The sequence below is a fragment of the Mobula birostris genome, chromosome 21 (assembly GCF_030028105.1).
Source record: "Mobula birostris isolate sMobBir1 chromosome 21, sMobBir1.hap1, whole genome shotgun sequence".
NCBI lineage: Eukaryota > Metazoa > Chordata > Chondrichthyes > Myliobatiformes > Myliobatidae > Mobula > Mobula birostris.
This window is the reverse complement of record NC_092390.1, coordinates 27089637-27117085: the sequence shown is the minus strand read 5'-3', so window position 1 is coordinate 27117085 and position 27449 is coordinate 27089637. Positions and strand designations below refer to the sequence as shown.

Here is a 27449-nt window from a genome sequence, read left to right as displayed (position 1 = left end):
GTAGCACCATCAATTTGCGGGAGACTCCCGGGAGAGGTGGGATGTCTGCAATACAGTGCTCCTTAGCAGCTATAGAGTAGCTCCTTAGCAGCTAGCCAGCTAGTTTAAATAACGTTAGCTATGCTAATGAACAAATGGCACCTGTTAAACTCACCTCAACATGTCTTTTACAATCTTAACCCACCATGGGCAATAGAAAAGTCACTGTTGCAAACAGTGCAGTGAGCAACACTGTCATTATTTTGACCCCTATTAGGCAGGGGTACACTTTAGTGTAGTCTGGGGTGACGTACATTTTATATATTTTTTGGAACACTCTGCCATGGCGCGCTCTCGCTCTCTCTCTCTCTCTCTCTCGTGGTCGCTCGCGCGCTCTCAAGCGCTCTCGCTTGCTTTCTCTCTCACCCGTGCGTTTTCACTTGCTTTCTCTCTCACTCGCTTGCTTGCTCTCGCTCTCTCGCTTGTTTTCTCACTCGCTTGCTTGCTCTCACTCTCTCTCGCTCGCGCGCTCTCGCTTGCTTTCTCTCTCTCGCTTGCTTGCTCTCACTCTCTCTCGCTCGCACTCGCTTGCTTTCGCTTTCACTCGCGCGCTCTCTCTTGCTTTCTCTCGCTCGCTCTCAAAAAAACTGATTTCTGTGATATTGTATATAATTTGTGGGCATCAGGGAGCCACTATTAATATGCGGGAGACTCCCAGAACTTCCGGGAGAGGTGGGATGTCTGAACTAAGGAGTAAAAAGTAGTGGAGGAATAAAATCAGGACCAGAATCAGGTTTAAATTCACCAGCAAATGCTGTGAAATTTGTTAACTTTATGGCAGCAGTACAATGAAATACATGATAAATAAATACAGAGAAAAAAACTGAATTACATGAAGTATATAGACAAATGTCTATTAAATAGTGAAGTTAAAATAAGTAATGCAGAAGAAAACAGAAATGAAAAGGTAGGGAGGTAGTGTTCATGGGTTCGATGTCCATTTAGAAATTGGATGACAAAGGGGAACTCTGAGTGTGTGCCTTCAGGCTTCTGTACCTGAAGATGGGAGAAGGGACAATACCAGTACCAGACCAATCATTTCCTCCAGTCGAATCCTCTGCTATTTTACCCCTACAGTGTATCCCTTTCTAAAGCCTTAACCATATTGCCCCTGCCAGCACGTTAAAAAGAAGGAAATGAAAGGAGTAACAATAACATTGAAAGGGAAATAATACTGTACCTTTAAAGGGTGAAAACTAGTGAGGATAATAAGTGAAGAGAAAAGGGAAAACTGAGAAGAGAAAAACCAGACAGAATACAGGTGAGAATGCAAGATAGGCTACAACTGACAATGATTTTTCTTTTCGATAACGAACTGTTGCACTCTGAGATGAATTTTGCATTTCGCTGTCTTCCTGTCTCATAGGCTGACCAGATGTGCAGCCTGTTTGATGATTCACACAATAGTTCCTACATTTGGGAAAACTTATTCCTGTGCATCTGAAGTCAGTTTTCAAAACTGATGAAACTTGAGATTATTTTTCCCAACATGATCAATAACATGTTCTCGTATCACAGTCACAAGAGGTACTGCAGATGCTGGAAACCGAGAGCAATACACACAACGTGCTGGAGGAGCTCCACAGGTCAGGCAGTATCTACGAATGGGAATAAACAGTCAATGTCTCAGGCCAAGACCCTTCATCATGACTGGAAAGGAAGGGGGAAGAAGTCAGAATAAGGTGGTGGGGGAAGGGAAGGAGGAAGTACAAGGTGGCAGGCGATAGGTGAAACCAGGAGAAGGGGAGGAGGTGAAGTGAAAAGCTGGGAAGTTGATTGGTGGAAGAGATAAAGGACTGGAGAGGGGGGAATCTGATAGGCGAGGACAAAAGACCATGGAGAAAAGGAAGGGGAAGGAGCTCCAGAGAAATATGATGGTCAGATAAGAAGAGAAGGTGTGAGAGAGAAACTAGAATGGGGAATGGTGAAGGTGGGGGTGGGGTTAATTACCAGAAGTTCGAGAAATTGATGTTCAAGCCATGAGGTCGGAGGCTACCCAGACGGACTATAAGGTGCTGCTTCTCCAGTCTGAGTGTGGCCTTATTGTAGCAGCAGGGGAGGCCGTGGGCTGACATGTTGGAATGGGAATGGGAAGTAGAAATTAAATGGGTGACCACCAGGAAATCCCACTTTTTGTTGTGGACAGAGTGAAGGTGCTCGACGAAGTGGTCCCCCAGTCTACGTTGGGTCTCACCGATATACAGGAGGCCAGGCCGGGAACATTGGTTACAGCAGGTGACCCCAAAAGACTTGCAGGCAAAGTGTTCTGGTATCATATTGGGAAGAAAAATCCAACAAAAAAATGGTGTGGAAATTGCTTCATTTGACCATAAAAGCAATGTAGCCTTGAGTTGTCTCACAGCAAGACCTTTGAATAACAGAAGGGTGCGTCAAATCTATGGCAGTCATAGTCTCAGTACCGTGTGTGTTGACTCAATTACTGTTAAATGCTGCCCTAATCATTTCTGATATACTCATTTTATATTCCCCTCCAGATTTGTACTTTACAAGGATTACAGCCATTGTTTTGTACATGTTGTATCATGTTACACTTTCTGATCCCACTGACTACTACATGCCACACTGTGCAAACAATATCTCCACTGTAACATACTGGCAATGGATTCCAGCACCCACAGAAACAAACAATTTTTGTTCTTATGTAAATATCCTTCTGGCATTGAGAATCACATTTCAGTAAGAACAGAGTGAAGCTATATATTACGAGTAGAAGTGCCTTCTAAATAATCAGTTATCATGTACCCATCATGCCTCTAAGCACACCAGAAGTAGTTGGCCTCTTTTGTTGCATTGTTCCAAATAAGCTCAAACAACAGAAATACTAGATTGTCTTTTGAATGTTCTCTTCCTCAGACAAAACCAGGATGTAACACTGTCTCATCAGTCTGCAAAATGACTTCATGTACATTGGCAAATTTTCCCCATTATCGCTATCTTTATATTATTATGTGGCAATCATGTCTGCACAATCTAAGAGGTTGCAGCCAACAATCCAATATCACAAAAGGGACGTAGGGACAGAGCTTGGTATTCTAAGTGTGTCTGACAGCTACAGATTATTCAAACACTTCAATTTATCCTTTTTATATCCAATTTCACCGTCCAAGTATGAAATATTTTGGCTTAGTATTTGATTGTTGAGAATGCAATGCCTTTTGATACTGCAGCATCAAAGCAAATATTGCGGTCAAGAGACCTTGGATTTTTAATCCTCTGATTCTGCAATGAAAATTCTATCAAATGAAGTTTGAATGCAATTTCTTCTCCCTGATACTGCAAAAAGAGAGAGAATCATGGACATTCGACGCACTGATGTAGAAATGTGCCAAGGCAGCCATTTGTAATGAGTAACATCCACAATTTATGACAGAATCATAGGATACACAGCAGAGGAAAAGGAAATCCAGCCCAACCTGTCAATGTTACCTCTTTTCAGGAGCAACTCACAATTTGCAACACCTGGCACCATCTCAGTTGCCTTGCAATTTTTTTTCACCCTCTATTTATATAATCCCCTCTTTAAGGTCAAAATAAAATCCACCTCAAACACACTTGCAGCTAGGTATTTTAAATTTTTGCTTCTAAGATTCAAGGGCTGCAGGTTATCTCTTTTTTGCTTTAGCCCTCACTCCTGCAGGCAATCCACTAATCTTCATTAAGGACTGGAAACACTCACTTGACTTTTTGATTTATTCATCAGTCTCCATTTTAGGAGCTTTCTGCATACCCAAGCATTGAAAATGAACGAGAGGGCAAGTCAAAGACATGGAGTTGCTGTTCACAAGGACACCTGAAAGTGCTGAAGAGACATGCATGTCGCTTTTACTTCGTCGACAACAGGGAAATAATCTGAGTAATGCCACAATGATCTCAATGAATTATAGATAGAAATCAGAGATCTGTTCCGCCATGCAACAGTGAACAGTATTACCGATCAAAGGACGAGTCATACGCTTACCTTGGTTGCAGCATCCACATTAGCACCTAGCTGGATCAGTTCAGAAACAACTCCTATATGACCTTCCTTTGAAGCAAGATGGAGAGCATTCAACCCATTCTGAAAAAGAAACAGAAGCATATGGTTCAGTTTATTGTCATTCGTCTGTACTCATGTATTCCGCCAAACTAAACAATGTTCCTCCAGACAAAAGTGCACAACACGGTACATAGAACTCACTCACATAACACTGGAAGGAAGTATTACCATAAATTAATTAGCAATTAATAAGTGCGTGTACGATACAAGTTAAGAAGTAAGCAGTATAACACTACTGGCACTTCATACATGATGAGACCATATGATGAGATTCTTGTGTGATGGCAGGGAGTTCAGTAGTCTTACAGCCTGCGGAAGAAGCTGCTGCCCCTTACAACAGTTCTAGTCCTAATGTTATGGTACCTCCTGCCTGATGGTCAGGGGTCAAAGAGATTGTTGGACGGATGGAATTGACAATGCTAAGGGCACTGCATATGCAGTGCTCCTGATAAACATCTCTAATGGGTGGAAGGGAGACCCTGGTGATCCTCTTTGCAGTCCTCGCAACAGGGATTCTGGATGAAGAGTTCTCAGTTTAAAAGGATATTACAAGGACTGGCTATTGTATTGCAAGTGACCGAAGAATCAAAGGGGAGATAATGGTGTACCTGAAACAAAATGCAATCTATTCCATCCTCTGCTGTCTTCCTTTCAGATTATACCATCCCCATCAGTGCTGTATATGTGGGATTACATGGTTCTTGATCTCTTGATTAAGTGTTACCTCCAATTTAAAAGTGTTTTCAAAGTCTCCTCTTTCCATACTTCTGGTTGCCTCAACCCTCAACCCACTGAAAAGAATAGGTATCGAAGGAGGACTGATTGACAGGTAGAAACCAGGAATGAATTAGTCTTTCACTAAAGAGAGATCACAGGGATCAGGGCAAGGATCTCAGATTATAAATAGATAACACACTGCATTCATTTGGACTTGGGAATTGAATGCAATGATGAAGTTTGCCGATGATGTGAAACTGAGATTGTGAGCAGGATGCAAAGTACTTTCAATGCAACCCGAACAGATTGAATGAATGGAAAAAAAATCATGGCGGATGCAGAATAACAATGATAAACCTGGCCAATTATTTTAATAGGAAAAGCAGAAAGTTGGCACATTACTTCGACTGTGAAATGTTGATGTACAAATAGACTCAAGTGTCTTGATACGCCAGCCATAAAAACCAAACTACAGTAAGCAGTAGAGAAAGCAAATGCTATGTTGGTCTTCATTGCAAGAGGTTTTAAGTATAGGAGCAGGTTTGTTCTGCTACAGTTATACAGTATAGTGAGACATACTTGGATCAGTGTGTACAGTTTTGGTCTCCATACTCATGAAAGGATATATCTGCCATAGAGGAAGTACAGTAAAAATTCACCCAAATGGTTCCAGGGATGGTAAGACTATGAAGAGATTCTGTTGACTACAGTTGTATTGTTTACTGTCTGTGGAGAAAATAATTCCTCTGTCTGGAGTTTTGAGAATGAGAGTGCCACAATCTCAGGTTACAGTGCAAAACGCCAGAAGAAATGTCCTCACTCAGAGGGTGGTGAACTTGTGGAATTCACTACCAAAGAGTAGTGCAGAAGCCACGTCACTGAAGGTTATAGATAAATATGTAGGTAAAAATGGAAATCTGGAAGCTCACTCTCATGCTTTGCCTCACTATCTATAACTGTGAACAATAATACAGTAATAGTGAAAACATTAAATTATACAGAATACTTCTATTCCTAATTCCAGTGTGGGGGAACACACTTTCAAATCACACAGCTAAACTGCTCCATCTCTAATGATCAACACAGCGTGCTGTTTCCCAGCTGCAACGGAACTATATCTTCACAGAAGACGATGCATCTCACCTCGCACAGACTCCCGTCAGTAATCACCCACCATCACTGACCTGCAGTGGCGCCCTTTCACGTGTCACATCTCTTCTAAATATCTGACTCTAGTGCTGTCACTCATTACTTGACTCTCACCAACCTGTGTAGGCTCCAAGCCACTACCTTGTGCAGACTAGTGAAGGTGTGGTAGTGAGTAATTAAATTTAAAAAGGCTCGATTTCATTGCCCTGTCCCTGTTGCTTCAACCTGTTTCCGTTCTGGACTCTTTCCCATCCACACACTAACTCCGAGGACAGCACCTTAGTCCTGTGAGGAGCGATTAAGTAGACTGCTCCAATACTCTCAGGAGTTTAGCCAAATGAGTGATCGCATTGAAATTTACAGAATTCTTAAAGGACCAGAGAAGATAGATGCAAATTTCACCTCTATAAGATGTAAAAGATCATGAGAGGTTTAGAGAGAATTGACAGCCAGCATCTTTTCCCCAAGTTTTGGGGAGACGCCAGAGGTAGGTGTTTTTTTTTACACAGAGAGCAGTGGATGCCTAGAATGCACTGCTAGGGATGGTGGTACAGGCCAATACAACAGGAACATTTAAATGTCTCTTAGATGGGCACAAGGGTGTAAAGAAAGGGCTGTGTGGGAGAGAAGGATAGATTGATCAAGAGTAGGTTTATATACTATAGATCAGCACCACATCATAGGATGAAGGCACACATTCCAGCAACGCTTGGTGGCTCCCCCAGCAAACCCTCAGGTGTGTTGTTTGCACGTTTGAATGGGCATGTGAGAAATAAATTTGAATCTATCTACATTCTTCAGGGAGTACATAGAAATGCTGATGGGACAGTGAGTATCTCCATCTCAAACACGGTGCAGGTGATCAAGGTACATCGAGATTGGCAGAAAAGCTGAATTGAGGAGGATGATCATACACAATATTACCAAATGCCAGAACGGGGACAACCATTCATGTTGCTTAATGTTAATTCTATTTACATTTTTAAAAACGCATTTGTAATATACCTGATTCAGGGTCTAAGGGAGGTGAACTAGAGTGTCTCTACTGTCAGACTCCTATCTGACAAAATTTACCAAAGGGTTTCTCAGAACTGACAAGTCCATTAGCAAACATTGGCCATTTAGAAGCACCTCCTACGAAAATCTAAAAGACCTTTCCTCTACAGGCTGATGAAAGAAACTTAAATACAGTAGATTCCGGTTAATTGGACAGCTGCTTGTTTGGGACAACTCCAAAAGACCAAAAACTAATCAAGAAAATAGTCGGGATTCCCTTCGCTTATTTGGAACACTATGCTGTTTAATTGGGGCAAGAGATTGTTTGCGAGCAGTTTCTAACTAGTGTCATATGCATGCACTTGTGTGGCCATTAGACATTACACTACGGTACAGTTTTTAAATAATGTCAGTTGCATGTGCTTGTGGTCAAAAAGCAGTGATTTTTGTCACTGATATTTGGCAAGAAATAAGCAGTAAGACAATTCAGAACTGTTTTGCTCACTACAGTTTCAAGCATTCAGGCTTGGAGATGCCAGAAACAGCCATGAATGCAAATGGAATGATTTCACTACTTCAACAAGTTAAGGACTATGAAGAATTTGAAGATATCGACAATCATCTTGAATATCACAATGACAATGAAGAGTTGGAGGATGCAATTGTCAATACCATTGTATGAAGGTAGTCCATATCTTCACTAGGTGTCTATGCTGATTTTGTTCATTTATAGTCAATCAAAAGAACATGACAGCGGCACTGAATGAATTGCTCCATCAATAACGATTAGGAACTAAAGCACAGTTTTATAGTACTGTAGTAGTATTGATAGTGTTCTAACTTGTTCTGTATTTCATTTGAATCAATAATTTGTTACTCAGTTAAACAGTAATTTGTCCTTTTATACCTGTTTAACTATTTCCATGAAACTTCGGCTAATTGGGGCAGCTGCTTAACTGGGTCAAAATGTACTGGTCCTGATGTGTCCCAATTAACTGGAATCCACTGTACTTCGAATGTTTCAAAATAGTTCATTCAAAAGAAACACCTCACATATTTAACACTGTACTAGAGTCTTGAAAAAACTTAAATATTCAGTTTATTTGCTTCTACAATAGGCTCCATTCATTTTGCATTGTAGAAAACTATCAAGGAAATGAAACTATGCGAGTCAATCAAGGGAATTAATTTTCTGGGACAAATGCCAAGACAGCACAGTTTAATGTACAGCTCTATACATATTATTCTATGTTTACACGAAATGCCCCTTACAATCTGCACACAGCAATTCCTGTAATAGCATATTTGTCCTGATGAGAGATTAAGCAGATTCCATTTGGGTCAACATTCAATGTTGTTTTCTAGTTATACAAGAGTACAATACTGAGGATGCTAGAAGTTTGAGATAATAGCAAAATGCCATGAAGGTGTAGTATCTGCAGAGAGCAAAACAACCAAGGCTTCAGATAAATCTAGGCCAGACAAACACTGAGGGATTTGGGATAGAGAATTCAATGAGTCAAGCTTAGTTAGTTGAAGATCTTTGTAAGCTAAGGGTATTGAAGGTAAGAAACTAAGAGAAGTAGATGAAATTAAAACAGACCAATTGTGATGTAGAGGTGCTTTATGGGCTTTACGTCCCTTGAAAAAAAACTGAGTCTGCTGCAATAGCAGGTGCAGGTGTTTTATTGTGTGCTTCCAATTTTTCACACCAAGTTCCAAAATGTTAAAAGATATGTACATTGAGGAAAGAAAAAATATATACAGTCGGCCCTCCTTATCCACGAGTTCCGCATGCGCGAATTCAACCAACCGCGAATCGGGAAAACCGGGCATTGTTAGCCTCGCGTCTCGTTTGTTCGCTACTTTGTTTCTGTGAAAAAATAGCTCCTAAGAAGCAACTACATGGTCAAAGCATTTCCTCAAAGGCTAAGAGGGAGCGTAAAGTGCTATCTCTTGCCAAGAAATTAGAAATATTAGATCTTTTGAAAAGTGGCATGTCGCATTCTGAAGTGAGCCGTAAAGTCAGTAAGAACGAATCGAGCATTCATACAATAAAGCAGAAAGAAGCTGAAATTCGTGGAAGTGTTAGTGCTAGGGATGGCTGGCTGGCTATGTAAAGCGCTACAGCCTCAAGAACTTAAAGATCACGGGAGAATCGGGATCGGTTGATGCCGAGGCAGCATCAGCGTTCCCACAAGATCTACGATGGTTGTGTTTGTACTGAACATGTACAGACTTTTTTTCTTGTCATTATTCCCTAAATAATAGAGTATAACAACTATTTACATAGCATTTACATTGTATTAGGTATTATAAGTCAATGGAACAGAAACACTGCGGGCGGTGGGTCCTGTGCTGCCCTGGGTCCTAAAGTCCACCTGCACTGAGCATCCGCGTTTTTTGGGATCCGCGGGGGGGTCTCGGAACCAATCCCGCGCGGTAAGGAGGGCCGACTGTACTATATATATATATATATATATATATATATACACATACACACACACACACACACACACACACATATATACACACATCATAATATTTACATATATCAACCAATAGTCACTCCTTCCTCAACTTCGTTCACAAACACCTACCGCAAAGAGGGTCTATCTCCAACCACACCCTGGGGGATACACTGAACTCCACTTTGTATCTTTAGCCTCCCCCCCTCCCCCTTCTGCACACCGCATACTTGCAGGTTTCTCACGAATAATACCAGCCTGCAAGCAGCACTTCGGTTTTGCCGAGACGTACCTGAAACTGCCAAACCACAAAACAAATGAACAGACAATGGAGTGCTCAACAAACAACAAACATTAAACAAAAAAATCATTTACCTATTAATAAACTTCCTGTTATTCCCTGTATGTGCTTGTGTGCATTACTTTGAGGTTGTAAAGTTATTGCAATGCTGCACAAGGCCAGTGACAGGGCCCTCTGTCACACCTATTTAACCTAACTGAGTGAATAAACAGGCTCGAGGGTCTCTTGTTCTTATGTACCCACCCAAGGGCAATGCAACATTTATGGATTTACGGCTTTGAAGTAGGATATGGAATTAATGTGGCTGATAGAGGTACCCATGCACAAGGGTAGAAATTTTAAATGTAAGGAGACAAGAGGACTGGGAACCAACTGAGATCTGTAAGAATAGATGATGGTCAATTAGGGCTTGACATGGAATGGAAGATTCTTGGCTTGGAAGATGCTGAAGTTCAGAAGAGATGGAGCACTGAAGGTCAATTAGGATTATGCTAGTGTACTTAAGTATGCAGAGACAAGGCTATGAATAATAATGAAGTACAAACCATCATTTGACTGAAGGCTTTTGTCCCAAAGAGTAACAATGGACCTGATGCAACATGCATTGTAGTTTTTGGTTCAAATCACACAAACCAGTCTTCCATCCTTGGACTCACTTTACACCGCACGCTGTTGGAGCAGCGCTGCCAGGATAATTAAGGACACAACCCACCCAGCCAAAACACTCTTCATCCCTCTTCCCTCAGGGAGAAGGCTCAGGAGCCTGAAGACTCGTACAGCCATATTTGGGAACAGCTTCTTTCCAACTGTGATAAGACTGCTGAACTGATCCTGACCCGGATCTGGGCCGTACCCTCCAAATATCCGGACCTGCCTCTCGGTTTTTTTTTTGCACTACCTTACTTCCTTTTTTCTATTTTCTATTTATGATTTATAACTTAAATTTGTATTATATTTACTATCGATTTGAACTCCAGGGAGCTTGAAGCACAGAACCAAATATCGCTGTGATGATTGTACTAATTGTATTAATTGTTTGGCAACAATAAAGTAATGAAATGTACATGTTAAATTAGTGACGTCATTGTGTTTGTCACACTCCTAATTTCACTAGACTGCATGCTCATAATTCCCTGCGACTCAACATCTTTCTGCACAAACACTCAATCAATAATTTTGATTGTATGTACTTAACTGACTATGGTCCTGGCTGCTCACTGCAAGCATGAATACTTTTCCCTAATCATTGGTCCAAACTTGCTACAAGTGAATAAAGATGTTACCTCGTGGTTTCTTTCCTATGCATAGAAATGCCATGGAATTTCACAGAGAAATGGTGAATTCTTATCAGGAAGTGGAGCTTTATTTTATTTAATTTTAGAGATATAGTACGGTAACAGGCCTTTTGGACCAACAATCCCGCACAAGGACGTAATGCTGAGGCTTTAGTAGACATTTGTCAGACTGCACTTGAAGTACTGTGAGCAGTTTTGGACCACTTATCTAAGAAAGGATGTGCTTCCATTGGAGAGGATCCTGAGAAGATTCATTAGAATGATCCCAGGAATTACAGAGTTCATGTATGAAGAGCGTTTGATGGCTCTAGGCCTGTATGCTGGACTTTAGAATGAGGAGCGGATCTCATTGAATCCAATCGAATATTTAAAGGACTAGTTAGGGGGGATGTGGAGAGGATGCTTCCTGTGGCAAGCTGTCTAAGACCAGAGGGGACAGACTCAAGAGTAGAAGGATATCCATTTAGAACAGAGATGAAGAGGAACTTCTTTAGCTACAGGGCGGTCGGTGAATCTCAGGAGTGCATTACCACAGTAGGCTGTGTAGGCCAAGTCATGGGGTATATTTAAAGAGGTTGGTAGATTCTTGATTAGTAAGGGTGTCAAAGGTTACGAGGAGAAGATACGAGAATGAGGTTGACAGGAATAACAAATCAGCCATGATCAAACGGTGGAGCAGACTCAATGGGCTAAATGGCCTAATTACGCTCCTAGGTCTTATGGTCTCACGATTTCTGCAGATGACGATTCGATTCTCTGCATGATTGCTACGGCTCTTTAGTTTATAGAAAATGTACCTGCGTTTTGCAAATGGTTTGCATTTTTGGAACAGTTTGTAATTTGGAATATGTTTAAGACATAGATTCTCTGTGAGTTTTAAATGTGTTTTAAGAGTGTTGTGTAGATTTAAACATGTATCACTGAAAATAAATTAACCGTACTTTAAACTTCTTTGTTAGATGGAAGTATCTTCTCCTTGGTAGGGGGAGGGCTACCAAGAAGCTATATGCTCAAATAGTGGGTATGGGCGGTTTAACTCAATGTGGAGAATAAACAGGGATGTGAATTAGTCTTTGAAGAGCAGGTGGTTACTGTATCATCTCCCTTCAGTGAGGTTACTTGTTGCAATTGAGTATAGAACTTTGTAGTCAGCAAACCCAATACCATCACTTTAGATATTTCAACCCTGGGGAAAATATACTGTCTGTTTACTCTATCTATGCCTCTCATAATCTTATAAACCTCTATCAAAACACCCCCCCAGTCTCTGCCACTCCAGAGAAAACAACTAAAGTTTGTCCAACTTCTTGTTATAACATATGCCCTCTAATCCAGGCAGCATCATGGTTAGACCATAAATTACAGGACCATTGAGTCTTCTCCACCATTCGATCATGGCTGATTTATTATTTCTCTTAACCCTATTCTCCTGTCTTCTCCCCATAACTTTTGACACCATTACTAATCAAGAACATATCAAGCTCCGCTTTAAATATCCCCAATGACTTGACCTCCACAGCCATCTGTGGCAATAAATTCCACAGATTCACAACCCTCTGGAAAGAAATTCCTCTTCACGTCAGTTCTAAAGGAATGTCCTGAGTCTGTGCCTTCTGGTCCAAGACTCCCCAACTATATGAAACATCCTTTCCATGTCCACTCTATCCAGGCCTTTCAATATTAGATTGGATTCAATGTGATTCCCCTCTCATTCTTCTAAACTCCAACAGGTACAGGCCCAGAGCCATCAAACAATACTCATATGTTAACCCTTTCATTCCTGGGATCATTCTCATGAACCTCCAACGGACCCTCTCCAAAAGCAGCACATAAGGGGTCTAAAACTGCTCACAAAACTCCAAATGCCGTCTGACCATGGCTTATAAAGCCTCAGCGTGATATACTTGCTTTTGTGTTCTAGTTCCCTCAAAATGAATGCTAACATTATTTGGCTTCCCTACCACTGACTCAACCTGCAAGTTAACCTTTAGGGAATTCTGTTTGAGAACTCTCAAGTCCCTTTGCACGCCTGATTTCTGAATTTTCTCCCAATTTTATTCTTGCTACCAAAGCACATGACCATGCACTTCCCTACACTATATTCTATCTGCCACTTCTTTGCCCATTCTTCCAATCCTTCTGCAGGCGCCCTGCTTTTCTCAACACTACCTGCCCCCTCCATCTATCTTTGTTTCATCCACAAACTTGGCCACAAAGTAATCAATTCCTTCATCCAAATCATGGACATATAGCATGAAAAGAAGCGTTTCCACCACCAACCCCTGAGGAACATCACTTGTCACCAAGAGTCAACCAGAAAAGGCTCCCCTTATTCCCACTATTTGCCTCCTGCCTGCCAGTCAGTCAATCTTCCGCCCATGCTAGTATCTTTCCTGTAAGACAACGGGATCTTATCTTGTTAAACAGCCTCATGTGCGGCACCTTGTCAAAGGCCTTCTGAAAATCCAAATAAACAACATCCTTTGACTCTCTTTTGTCTATCTTGTCTGTTACTTCCTCAAAGTGTTCCAACAGATTTGTCAGGCACGATTTCCCTCTTGCTAACTTTGGCCAGTTTTGTCATGTGCTTCCAAGTACCCTGAAGACTCATCTTTAGTAATTGATTCCAGCATTTTTCCAACCACTGAAGTCAGGCTAACTGGCCTATAAATTCCTTTCTTTTTGCCCTTTCCCTTCTTAAAGAATATAGTGACATTTGCAAGTTTCCAGTCCTCCAAAATCTAGTGATTTTTGAAAGATCATTACTAATGTCTCCACAATCTCTTCAACTACTTCTTTCAGAACCATGGGGCGTTGTCCATCTTGTCCAGGAGGCTTATCTAACTCCAGACCTTTCAGCTTCCCAAGTATCTTCTCCTTAGTAATAGCAACGACACTCACTTCTGCCCCTGACACTGTTGCATTTCTGGCATTCTGCTCATGCACAGTGAAGACTGACACAAAATACTTACTAAGTTCATCTGTCATTTGTTTGTACCCCATTACTACCTCTCCAATGTCATTTTCCAGCAGTCCAATATCCACTATCATCTCTCTTTTACTCTTTATATATCTGAAAAAACTTTATGAATCCTCCTTTATATTATTGGCTAGCTTACTTTTATATTTAATCTTTTCTCTCTTTGTGGCTGTTTAGCCATTTTCTGTTGGTTTTAAAAGCTTCCCAATCCTCTAACTTCCCACTATTTTTTGCTATATTATGTGACCTCTCTTTTGTTTTTATGCTATCTTTGACTTCCCTTGTCAGCCACAGTTGCCTTATCCTGCCTTCAGACTACTTCTTAATCTTTGGGATGTATCTTTCCTGCACCTTCTGAATTGCTCCGAGAAACTCCAGCCATTGCTGTTCTGCTGTCATCACTGCTAGTGTCCCCTTCCAATCAACTTTGGCCAGCTCCCCTCCCATGCCTTTGTAATTCCTTTTACTCCACTGTAATACTGATACATCTAAGTTTTGCTTCTCCTTCTCAAACTGCAGGGTGAATTTTCATCTCACTAACTGCAATTTTGCCTTTTCATTTGCCTGTCTTTGCTCATAGTCTCTACTTCTATACCAACTGCCTATTCCTCGCAGTCTCATAGCCACATTCCTCAGAGTCTCATTGCCTCTACTTGTATACCAACTGCCCATTCCTCAGCCTATTACTACAGTTCCAATGCCCCTGCCAGATTAGCTTAAGCCCTCGCCAACGGCTCTATCAGATCTGCCCGCAAGGATATTGGTTCCCCTCAGGTTAGGTATAGCTCATCCTTTTTCTACAGGTGATTCCTTCCCTACACTCCTGGCTGCTCACCCCCCCATCCCCTTTAGAATATTGTGGACCCAATCCAAGACATCGCTGACCATAGCACCTATGAGGCAACATACCATCTGGGTGTCTCTTTCAACAGATTCCATAGAGTCTGCTGTATGCTCCTCTAACTATGCAACCCCCTATCACTACTACACTCCTTTCTTCCCCCTTCCCTTCTGAGTCACAGAGACAGACTCAGTGCCAAAGATAGATCACTGCCACTTTCCCTGGTAGGTCATCGCCCCCAACCCCAAATGGTATCCAAAGCAGTACATTTATTATTGAGGGGAATGGTCAGAAGGGTACTCTGCACTCTCCTGATAGTCACCCAGATGCCTGCCTCCTGTAACTTAGGGGTGACTACCTCTCTGTAGCTCCTATCTATCAGCTCCTCATTTTCCTCTATGAGCCGAAGGTCAACCAGCTGCAGCTTCAGTTCCTTAACGCTGTCTCTAAGGAGCTGGGGCTCGATGCACCTCATGCGGATATCGTCATCAGGGATTCAGGTAAAGGTCTCCCAGAGTTTCCATGTCTCACACAAGGAACATACCACTAACTCTGGACCCATTCTCAGTGCACTAGCTATGTTCTAATAGAGAGAAAAAACTTACAAGCAACTCACTGATAACCTCCGTCTGTGCTTGCCCAAGCCCGTTCTCACCTAAGGCCTGTTGAGCCAAAGAGCTGGAATTGGACACAGCCAGAAAACGTTAACGAAACGTGCAAGATTTTTTTTGTTGTACTGTATTACATTATACCCTTTGATTTAATTTATTAATTAAAGGTATGTGATTTTTCAATTTTTATTCTAAATATTCATAGTATGCATATTACAAAAATAAATATTTAATGTGCCCCACAGTTTTCCACTGCATAAAAATGTCCTGCTCAGAGCACGGTTGGCCTGCGCAGCTATAAAAAAAAATTTACAGGGAACATTGCTATCAGCCCTCTTCTGCTCCTCCACCTATCTCTGCCTACTCTGCCCTCTAGGTGTGCTAGTGCCATTCACTACAAATCCTCCTTGCTTCTCTTGCAACAATGTAATTTAGGTCTCACACCCCTGCGTCACTAGCTTAAACCATCCTGAGCAGCACTGGCAAACCTCCCTGTCAGGATATTGGTATCACCCCAGTTTAGGTACTACCCAACCTTCCTGTAAAAGTTACCCCTCATGCTAACTTTGGCCTGTTTTGTCATGTGCTTCCAAGTACCCTGAAAACTCATCCTTGGAAGAGAGTCCAGTTACCCAAATATTCGAAGCCCTTCTCCTGCATCAATCTTTAGGTACATATTTACCTTCCTATTTCTAAACCCATTATCTCAGCCACAAAGACTAACGTCAAGCTTACAAACAACTTTTCAAACCTACTTGCTACCTAACTCCCTAAATTGTCTTTGCAGAATCTCACTTCTCTCCTTACGCATGTCATACCAACATGGGCCATGACTTCAGGGAGGGGTCAGTGGTTGAAAAGATGAGCAACTTTAAAGTCCTGGGTGTCAATACCTCCAAAGATCTGTCCTGAGTCCAAAATATTGATGCAATCATGAAGAAGGCGTACCAGTAGCTCTACTTGGTTATGAGTTGAGGAGATTTGGTAAATCACCAAAGATTTTTGCATGTTTCTACGGATGTACGGTGGAGAGCATTCTAACTGGTTTCATCACAGGCCAGTATCAATGTACAACATCACAAAAGACTGCAGAAGGTTGCAGACAGCTCTATCACAGGCACAATCCTCCCTATCATAGAGAGTATCTTCAAGAGATGGTGCCTTAAAAAAGGTGGTATCCATCATTAGGGATGCTCACCATCCGGGACATGCCCTCTTCTTGTTACTAATATCAGAAATGAGGTACAGGAGCCTGAAGAACCACACTCAACTATTCAGGAACAGCTCTTTCCCCTCCATCATCAGATTTCTGAGTGGTCCATGAACACTGCCTCTTTATTTCTTTTTTTTGCACTATTTACTTATTTTGTAGTTTATGATAATTTTATGCCTTTGCACTGTTTTGTTGCTACAAAACAACAAATTTCACATCGTATAGTAGTAGGTAGCTGTCGATCCCAGGGATCATAGGTTTGCACCTCTGGTGGACTGTGTCCTCTCCAGGGCGCAAGCCTGGGCAGGCAGATTTGAAGAACCAGCTGTTGCCTGTGCAGTGGGTTCTCCCTCTCCACGTCACTGATGTAGTCCAAGGGAAGGGCAAGCGCTGATACAGCTTGGCACCAGTGTCATCGCAAGGTTGCCAGAGTGAAGTTGTAAACAACATCAAACTGCCTTAGGGACCCCGGCTCTGAATTTCTTCCTCGGGGTTTAGTCCCGAAGCCTGTCCCACGCGTGGGCATAGCCGCAAGGCAGCGGAGGTTTGAAATCAGAGTTTTTCTTCTCCTAGGCGGGCTGTCGTCCAAGGCTGACGAGCCCCACCTGCCCGAACATCGTATAGGACAGTGATAATAAACCTGATTCTGACTCCACATTCTCCCCTTTCAGAATGTTCCAGACTAACTCAGCGATATCCCAGACACAGGGTGACAACACACCATCCTGTTGTCACATCCGCAACCACAGACATGCCTGCCTGACCTCCCGACAATGACTGTTTAGTTATTCTTTGAGCTTCCTTTCTGCAGAACACAACCAGTCATCAGGCAGCCTCACTTGTCAAAACCTCTGCATTTAGATGTCAAGCATATGGACCTCAAAAAAAGGATGCTACTCTCAAAATTGCCCCCAACAAATTCAGAACCCAGGATAAGTTGTAGATCTTGAGATCTGGAGACCCTTGAGAGGGAACAACCATCATCAAGCTAGAAATTCAATGAAGTGACCTATACTAGTTAAATTGTTCTTAATTTCTAATAAACCCAATTCATCAACAAGTTTTAAAAAAAGCAGTCTTTCCTACCCAACTGTTTCCAAATTCATTCAATTGATGTCCATATCCTAGAGGAAGGGTTCCCAGTCATTTTTTTATGCCATTAATCATCGGTCCGTGGACTCCACGTTGGGAACCCCTGTCCTAGAGCATGTTATTATTCCAAAATACTTAATCAAAAATGATCAATAAAAATTTTTGAGAAAAGGCTGTTGATAAAGCCAACAATAAGAAAAATGGTTTCCTGATTATGTCTTGGAACCATTAAGAAATACAATGTCGAGACAAATCTCAGCATTCAATGTTTAGGTAAGACTGACCTTCCAGGAACTGTAAGCAACATGAAGACGGAATGTCTGCTGTAGTTAGAATCTTTGTATTTATAGGGGCATAGTAAGAAAGCCAAGCAGAGCAGAGGAATCACAGCGTTGCAGGGAAAAGAACGGACTGCGTAACTTATGCGACACTTCATACCACCGCAATGCACTCCATAAAACTCAGTATCTCTTCATCCTCCCTATTACAAACTGAAAATTCCCAAGTGTTACTCAGCATTATTGACAATTGAGCATATGCTTTTTAAAATCATGGAAGTTTCTCTAACATGAAAAACGTGTAGCATAGTGGCTAGCACATTGCTTTACAGTGCCAACTTTCAGCAATCAGGACTCAATTCCCACCAATGACTGCAAGAAGTTTGTATGCTCCTCCAGTGACCATGTGGGTTTCTTCCGGGTAATCCGGTTTCCTCCCATATCTCAAAGACATATGGATAGTTAGACAGATGTGGGCATGTTATGTTGGAACCAGAAACATATCACATTTGCAGTCTGTCCAACACAATCCTTGTCGATTTGAGGCAAATGACATAGTTCACTGTGTGTTTCAATGTACGCGTGACAAATAAGACCATATGAGATAGAAGCAAAATTAGGCCATTTGGCCCATTGAGTCTGCTCCACCATTTCATCATGGCTGATCCAATTTTCCTCTCAGCCCTAATCTCCTGCCTTCTCTCCGTATCCCTTCTTAACCTGACCAAACAAGAATCTATCAACCTCTGGCTTAAATATACGTAAAAAATTGGCCTCTAAAGCTGCCTGTGGCAAAGAATTCCATTTCATAGATTCACCACTCTCTGGGTAAAGAAATCCCCCCTCACCTCTGTTCTAAAAGGACACCTTTCTATTCTTAGACTCTCCCACCACAGGAGACATCCTCTCTACATCCACTCTATTGAGGCCTTTCACCATTCGATAGGTTTCAATAAGGTCACCTTCATTCTTCTGAATTCCAGTGAATACAGGCCCAGACCCATAAAAAGCTCTTGATATGACAACCTATTCAATCCCAGAATCATTTTTGTGAACCTCCTTTGAACCGTCTCCAGTTTCAGCACATTCTTTTTAAGATAAGGGGCCCAAAACTGTTCACAATACTCCAAGTGAGGCCTCTCCAATGGCTCATAAAGTCTCAACATTACTCCTTTGCTTTTATATTCTGGTCCTCTTGCAATGAATGCTAACATCACATCTGCCTTCCTTACCACAGTCTCAACCTGCAAATTAACCTTTAGGGAATCCTGCACAAGGACTCCCAAACCCCTTTGCACCTCAGTTTCTTTCAATTTAGAAAATAATCAACTTTTTCATTTCTTCTACCAAAGTGCATGACCATACACTTCCTGACACTGCATTCCATTTGCCCATTCTCCTACTCTAAGTCCTTCTGTAGCCTCTCTACTTCCTCAAAACTACCTGCCCCTCCATCTATCTTCATATCATCTGTAAACTTTGCAACAAAGCCATCAATTCCATCATCCAAATAATTGACATATAATGTAAAAAGAATGAGTCCCAACACAGACCCCTGTGAAACACCTCTGGTCACCAGCAGCCAACCAGAAAAGGCTTCCTTTATTCCCACCCTTTCCCTCTGGCCAATCAGCCACTGCTTTATCCATGCTAGAATCTTTCCTGTAATATCATGGGCTCGAAGCTTGCTAAGCAGCCACATGTGTGGCACCTTGTCAAAGGCCTTCTGAAATTCCATCAACCGATTCTCCTTTGTCTATCCTGCTTGTTGTTTCTTCAAGTATTCCAACAGATTTGTCAGACAAGATTTTCCCTTGAGGAAACCATGCTAATAATGGCCTATCTTATCATGTGCCTCCAAGTACCCTGAAAACTCATCCTTGATAATCAACTCCAACATCCGCTACTGCTAGTATCTTCCACAGTGAAGACTGATGCAAAATAATTATTCAGTTTGTCTCCCATTTTCTTGTCCTCCATTACTAGCTCTCCAGCATCATTTTTCCAATAGTCTGATATCCACTATCACCTCTTTTAGTATCACTTTATTTACACTTTAAGTATCTGAAGAAACTTTTGGTATCTACTTTGATATTATTGGCTAGCTTACTTTCATATTCCATCTTTATCTTCTTAATGACTTTGTTAGTTACCTTCTGTTGGTTTTGAAAAGCTTCCTAATCCTCTAACTTTGCTCTATTATATGCCCTCTCTTTGTCTTTTATGCTGACTTTGACTTCTGTTAGCCACGGTTGTGTCATTTTTCCTTTAGTATACTTCCTCCTGTCTGGGATGCATATATCCTGTGCATTCCGAATTACTTCCAGAAATTCCAGCCATTGCTGCTCTCCTGTCATCCCTGCCAGTGTTCTTTTCCAATCAATTCTGGCCAACACCTCTCCCATGCCTCTGTAATTCCCTTTACTACACTATAATACTGATACATCTGACATTAGCTTCTCCTCAAGTTTCAGGGTGAATTTGATCATATTATGATCACTAACCCCTAAGGGTTCCTTTTACCTTAAGGTCTCTGATCAATTCTGGTTCATTGCACAATACCCAAGCGAGAATAGTTGATCCCCTAGTGGGTTCAACTACAAGCTGCTCTAAAAAGCCATCTCATAGACACTAGAAACTTCCCCTCCCGGGATCCAGCACCTACCCGATTTTCCCAATCCACCTGCATATTGAAATCCCCCATAATTATTGTAAATTTGCCCTTTTGTCATGTATTTTCAATTCCGCTGTAATTTGTAGACTAAGTCCTTATTCTGGGGGTCTATAAACAACTCCCATCAGAGTCTCTTTGCCCTTGCAGTTCCTTAGCTCTATCCACAAACACTCAACACCTTCTGACCCTAAGTCACTTCTTTTTAATGATTCGATTTCATGTTTTACCAACAGAGCAACACTGCCCCCTCCGCCTTCCTGCCTGTCCTTTTGATACAATGTGCATCCTTGGACATTAAACCCCCAGCTATAATCTTTTTTCAGCCACAATTCAGTGATACCTGCATCATCATACCTGCCAATCTGCAACTGTACCACAAGTACGATAGAAACCATAGAAAAACTACAGCACAGAAACAGGCCTTTTGGCCCTTCTTGGCTGTGCCGAACCATTGTCTGCCTAGTCCCACTGACCTGCACTCGGACCATATCCCTCCATACACCTCCCATCCATGTATCTGTCCAATTTATTCTTAAATGTTAAAAAAGAACCCGCATTTACCACCTTGTCTGGCAGCTCATTCCATCATCCCACCACTCTCTGTGTGAAGAAGCCCACCCTAATGTTCCCTTTAAACTTTTCCCCCCTCACCCTTAACCCATGTCCTCTGGTTTTTTTCTCCCCTTGCCTCAGTGGAAAAAGCCTGCTTGCATTCACTCTATCTATACCCAACATAATTTTATATACCTCTATCAAATCTCCCCTCATTCTTCCACGCTCCAGGGAATAAAGTCCTAACCTATTCAACCTTGCTCTGTAACTGAGTTTCTCAAGTCCCAGCAACATTCTTGTAAACCTTCTCTGCATTCTTTCAACCTTATTTATATCCTTCCTGTAATTTGGTGACCAAAACTGAACACAATACTCCAGATTTGGCCTCACCAATGCCTTATACAACCTCATCATAACATTCCAGCTCTTATACTCAATACTTTGATTAATAAAGGCCAATGTACCCAAAGCTCTCTTTACGACCCTATCTAACTGTGACGCCACTTTTAGGGAATTTTGTATCTGTATTCCCAGATCCCTCTGTTCTACTGCACTCCTCAGTGCCTTACCATTAACCCTGTATGTTCAAACCCTGTACCTTGGTTTGTCCTTCCAACGTGCAATACCTCACACTTGTCTGTATTAAACTCTATCTGCCATTTTTCAGCCCATTTTTCCAGCTGGTCCAAGTCCCTCTGCAGGCTCTGAAAACCTTTCTAACTGTCTACTACACCTCATCTTTGTATCATCAGCAAATTTGCTGATCTAATTTACCACATTATCATCCAGATCATTGATATAGATGACAAATAACAATGGACCCAGCACTGATCCCTGTGGCACACCACTAGTCACAGGCCTCCACTTGGAGAAGCAATTCTCTACTATCAATCTTTGGCTTCTTCCATTGAGCCAATGTCTAATCCAATTTACCACCTCTTCATGTATACCTAGTGACTGAATTTTACTAACTAACCTCCCATGCAGGACCTTGTCAAAGGCCTTACTGAAGTCCATGTACATCTACCTTATTTGTATACTGCACGCATTCAAATACAACACCTTCAGTCCTGTATTCACCTTTCTCGATTTTGTCCACCTTTTACATTGTAACCCATCCTGTTGACTGCAACTTTGCTCTATCAACAGCCTCTCCTCACTACACATCGCCTCTGTTTGTGAAACAGCTACCTCATCTTCAGCACTATCATCCACCTTTCCTACAATACTTGCTGCATTGAAATATATGCAGTTTAGGACTAGTTGCACCATGCTCAACCTTTTGATTCCTAACTTTGTCTGAGGTCTTACCAGCATCTTCCTCCACAACCTCTCCACTAACTGTTCTGACACTCTTGTGACTATCCCTCTGTAAGCCCCACCATGCAGTATTAACAACCTTTCTACTAGGATATTAGTCCCCCTCCAATTTAAGTGCAAACTGTTCCTTCTATATAAGTCCCATCTTTCTTGGAACAGAGCCCAATGATCCAAAAACCTTATGCCCTCCTGTCTGCACCAACTCCTTGGCCATGTATTAAAGTGTATAATCTTCCTAGTTCTGGCCTCACTAGCACGTGGCACAGGTGGCAATCCTGAGGCTATAAGCCTGGAGATCCTGCCCTTTAATTTAGCACCTAACTCCCAGAACTCTCTATGCAGAATCTCATCACTCATTCTACCCATGTTATTAGCACCTGCATGGACCACGACTTCAGGCTATTCACCTTCCCACTTAAGAATGCTGAGGACTTGATCAGAGATATCCCAGACCCTGGTACCTGGGAGGCAACATACCATCTGGGAATCTTGCTCTCACCCACAGAACCTTCTGTCCATTTCCCAAACTAATGAATCCCCTATGACTACAGCATGCTTCTTCTCCCCCTTTCCTTTCTGAGTCACAGAGGCAGACTCAGTGCCAGAGACCTGACTTTCCTCTGTTAGGTCAACCGCCCTAACAGTATCCAAAGAGATGTCACTGTTATTCAGGGGGATGGGCACAGGAGTACTCTGCACTGGCTCCTTAATCCCTTTCCCCTTCCTGACTGTCACCCACCTAATCTAAAATAAGGCTAATATAATGCTAATCTTTATAAATGACAGGACTTCATGCATGACCAACGAGGGGATGGAAAATCTGACAACTGTCAAAAGATTATTTCAGGGGAAGAGTCAATCATTTACAGATAAAAAACCTTTATATTGCACAGCAATCATCGATCAGCCTCCCTTCAGACGATCCAATATGGCAATATGTCAGGATCAACAGCACACAACCAACAGCTCAGTCCGCTTGCCGGTCATAGGAAAATCTTGCCAAATGTCTAATCTGACAGAAAATATACTTCCTTAAAACACATAATGCAATGTGAGCCCAGATTCCACTGAGAAAGGATTGTCAAATGTTTTAGTAACAATATTAAACAGAGGCCAATTGATTTTGATGCGAAGCACAGGAACAGTTTGCATACAAGATCAGGCAGATACAGGCGATACCCACATTACTGAAGGGTAGGGAGGGGTGTTGGTTGCTTTCCTAGAAAACAGTCTCTATTGAGATTTTCCACAACATGAAGCCACATCCTCAGCGCACACATCAATAAAAGCAAATTTAAAAAATAAATATGTTGATTTGATTTGCTTAAATACTATTAGAGCAAATTTTATTTCATGTCTCAACTTTTTAGGTCATGATCTGTGAATTCTGTAAGGCATTTTGAGATTTTCTTTTGTGATCTAATTAATTTTAAGAAAGGCAACAAAGTGTCATGTATTACTAATTTTGATCCATGCATTACACACTCTCCAGCATGTAGGATATTCCAAAAGTCTTGATTTTCTAAAGGAATTGAGAAACACTGTACTTAAATTAGTGGAATAATTTAATTTCAGATTCTTAACCAAGAGAGTGATGCTTATCAACTTTTATTTTACTTTAGTACTGAAGAAAAAACTCAACACATCTTAAACGTGTAGTGTTGACATACCTGGTTGCAGATATTTATGTCAACTCCAGATTTGATATAATCAAGGGCTTTTTCCAAGTTGCCGGCGCGGGCAGCACGTAGATAGCTTGCATTGGTGTCAGTCTATATAAAAAGAGAGAAAGTTAAGTGTTACATTAGACACAAGTGTTTAAATACCAAGTGAACACATTTCACACTAGATCAACAATGAAATAATAAAGGAGAAAGCACAATTGACTCTGGTAAAATTTCATTTTCCCAGGGTTCTCCCTTCTATGACCTTAGTAGAATTTCCATAACATACAAGGTGGCCAAGCCAATGTAGGCAATTGCTGCATGACGCTGCAGTAATTTCATGCATGAATTGCAGCTGACATTTGTGATTGCTTTACTTCTGCACTGCAGATGGAAAATATGAAGATTCTGAAAGGTCACAAGTCATGCAATACTTCCAACAGGATAGAAAATTTTGGATGACTTAGATGTAGCCTTACAAGCAAACTAAAAGGCGTTTTAGATAAACAAATTATAAAATTGAGATAAAGGCAGACACAAGAATGAATTGCTATTGAACATAGATATTAGAACACTACAACACAGTACAGGCTCTTCAGCCCTTCTACTCTTAGATCAATTTACCCTTCCCACCAACATAGCCCTCTATTTTTCTGTCATCCATGTGCTTATCTAAGAATTTCTTCTATGTCCCTAATGTATCTCCCTCTACCACCACCCCTGGCAGGGCATTCCACGCAGCCACCACTCTCTGTGTAAAAAATACTTACCTCTGACATCCCCCTATACTTTCCTCCAATCACCTTAAAATTATGTCCCACATATTAGTCATTTCCACCCTGGGAAAAAGTTTCAGGCTATCCACTCAATCTATGCCTCTTATCAACTTGTGCACCTTTGTCAAGTCAACTCTCATCCCACTTTGCTCCAAAGAGAAAAGCCCTATTTCACTCATCCTATCCTTGTAAGACATGCTCTCCAATCCAGGCAGCATCCTGGTAAATCTCCTCTGAATCGATTGAAAATGGTAAACGGTTACATGACTGATGTGAAAATAATGATAGAAATTAGCAAAATACAATCATATAAGATCCAGAGAATGCACGAATATCATAGCAGATTGATTTAAAAATCCCAGTAAGTGGAGCCAACTCTAGTTATTATAGCATTTTCATTTCAATTAAAAGCTGGTGTATGTGTCTCTCCAAAGCAGGCATCAGACACGTTGATCTATCAGCTGAAGGTTAGACATATTGTAGGCAAAAAGCAAACTGCTGGAGGAGTTCACTGGGTCTGACAGCATCCAGCACCATATCGTGGGTACTGATCTGGAATGTGGCATCAACAAACCAGATACAATAGAGTGCATGGGAGGACAGGACAAATACCTGTGTTGTCTGCCCGACCCAGAAATGGAAATAGTGAAGAGAAAGGGCAGGTTGGATTTGCCATGCATGAAGGCCAAAAAAAAAAAAGCAATGATGACAAAAAGATTGCATAATGTTCATGGGGCAGACATTGATGTATCAAAAGGCAAGATCTGCATACAACAAAGGATGCACCAAACATCACGTGGAAAAGGAGGCATGGGGAAGGTGCAGGTGGAGAGGGACGGGTTAAGTTTCTGGTCAAGAAGGAAGTCGAGTATCCCCAGAAGGACCGGATGTCCACTGTTGAAGTGAGATGGAAACTGTTCAAATGATGAATGGAAATTGATTGAAAAGAAATGTGTGCATAAGTGGAAAGGTAACAGTTTCCTCGTGCAAAAACAAGCCAAACCTCTGGATCTCCCAGGCCAAAATTTTACTGTCTGCATGTTGAAAGACACAAAGCCCCATTCCCCTAATCCCTGCCGTGCTAGTTAAATTTCCAGTTCAGTTTTAAAATTATCATGCTTTGCTGCTCCCCAATTCTGTAAGCTACATCAGCTCCAGAATCAGAGAAACCTGCGCCCCTGTAGTTGTACACCACCTAACAAAGGCTGATACTCTCTCTAGTATCTCCTTACACTTAGAATTCCCCATTTAATCTTCTCTCCTTCTCTCCCTGGTAAATGACATTGAATAAAATATCACGGTTCCAATGCAGCCTAAAAGCAAATTTTGTTTGTGGAATGACGAAGGGTCTCGGCCTGAAACGTCGACTGCACCTCTTCCTAGAGATGCTGCCTGGCCTGCTGCATTCACCAGCAACTTTTATGTGTGTTGCTTGAACTTCCCCAAACTGTCAGATTAATCAACACCTCCTCCTGTGCACCCACCCCATCACCACTACTTTATAATTTCCTGTCAGTAACCTTATGTGCAGATACTCCTGTACCCAATGTCACTTTATATACATACAGTCAGTCTATGTATAGAAGCTCATCTTATGTATTAGTAGAATAGAGTAGAGCTACTAGGACTTGATGTTTCAATCCCTATGGTAAGTTGGCACTCTCGATGTTGGCAGTGGGCTTGGAGTATTGACAAGGAGGGTAGGTACGTCATCGGGGTCATTAGGTGGGCACCCTCCTTCTTTGACGTTTCGTTGATAAGCCCACAACGTTGTGTCTTTTAATTGTATTCTTTACACTGATTGTTTCTTTTATGCTGCATTAGATCTGGAGTTACAACCATTTCGTTCTCCTTTACACTTGTGTAATGGCGAATGAAAATAAACAATATTGAATCTTGTGTGGATATTCCCATTAAGGCTGTACTTTTGTTAACATGGCAGACGATATTTCTTGTGAGAATGCTTGGTAATGTAGCCAGTACCATAGGGTATAACAGTTGCTCGTTAATCAGTTATTTTAGGTTGATGCCAAATGAAGAGTTACAATCACATGAATTGGTCAAGTTTAGGAGAGGTGACCTTGTATTACTGGACTAGAAAAGACAGTTCATAAATCCTTGCAATACAGTTTTGATAATGTTTAAAAAAATATAAATTGACAACTGGTAGGTCACGTAGAGTGGTGGTGATTTGTTAATTATCTTTCAATCAAGCTCAGTGAGTACACTCCCCCCGGTGACGTTACACACTTAATCTCTATTTAACAAAGATGATGCCAGGACTTGAGGACCTGAGTTATAGGAAATGTTTAAAAAGTCGGTACTTTATTCCCTAGAATGTAGATGAATGAGGGGATATTTGATGGAGTTATACAAAATTATGAGGGGTATTGATAGGGTAAATGCAAACAGGCTTTTTCCATTGA

General features: G+C 41.5%; 1 protein-coding gene across 2 annotated transcripts in view; it reads right to left on the bottom strand.

Annotated features, from left to right (window-relative positions):
- The window catches only part of ank3b (ankyrin 3b), a 390132-nt gene that overhangs the window by 218071 nt on the left and 144612 nt on the right, over positions 1 to 27449 (bottom strand). For both annotated transcript variants that reach the window (XM_072239211.1, XM_072239212.1), the window contains exons 2-3: positions 24254 to 24355; positions 4019 to 4117 (exon numbers count right to left, since the gene is read on the bottom strand). In XM_072239211.1, coding sequence (XP_072095312.1) covers positions 4019 to 4117; positions 24254 to 24355 — 201 coding nt within the window. The remainder of the gene's footprint in view (positions 1 to 4018; positions 4118 to 24253; positions 24356 to 27449) is intronic.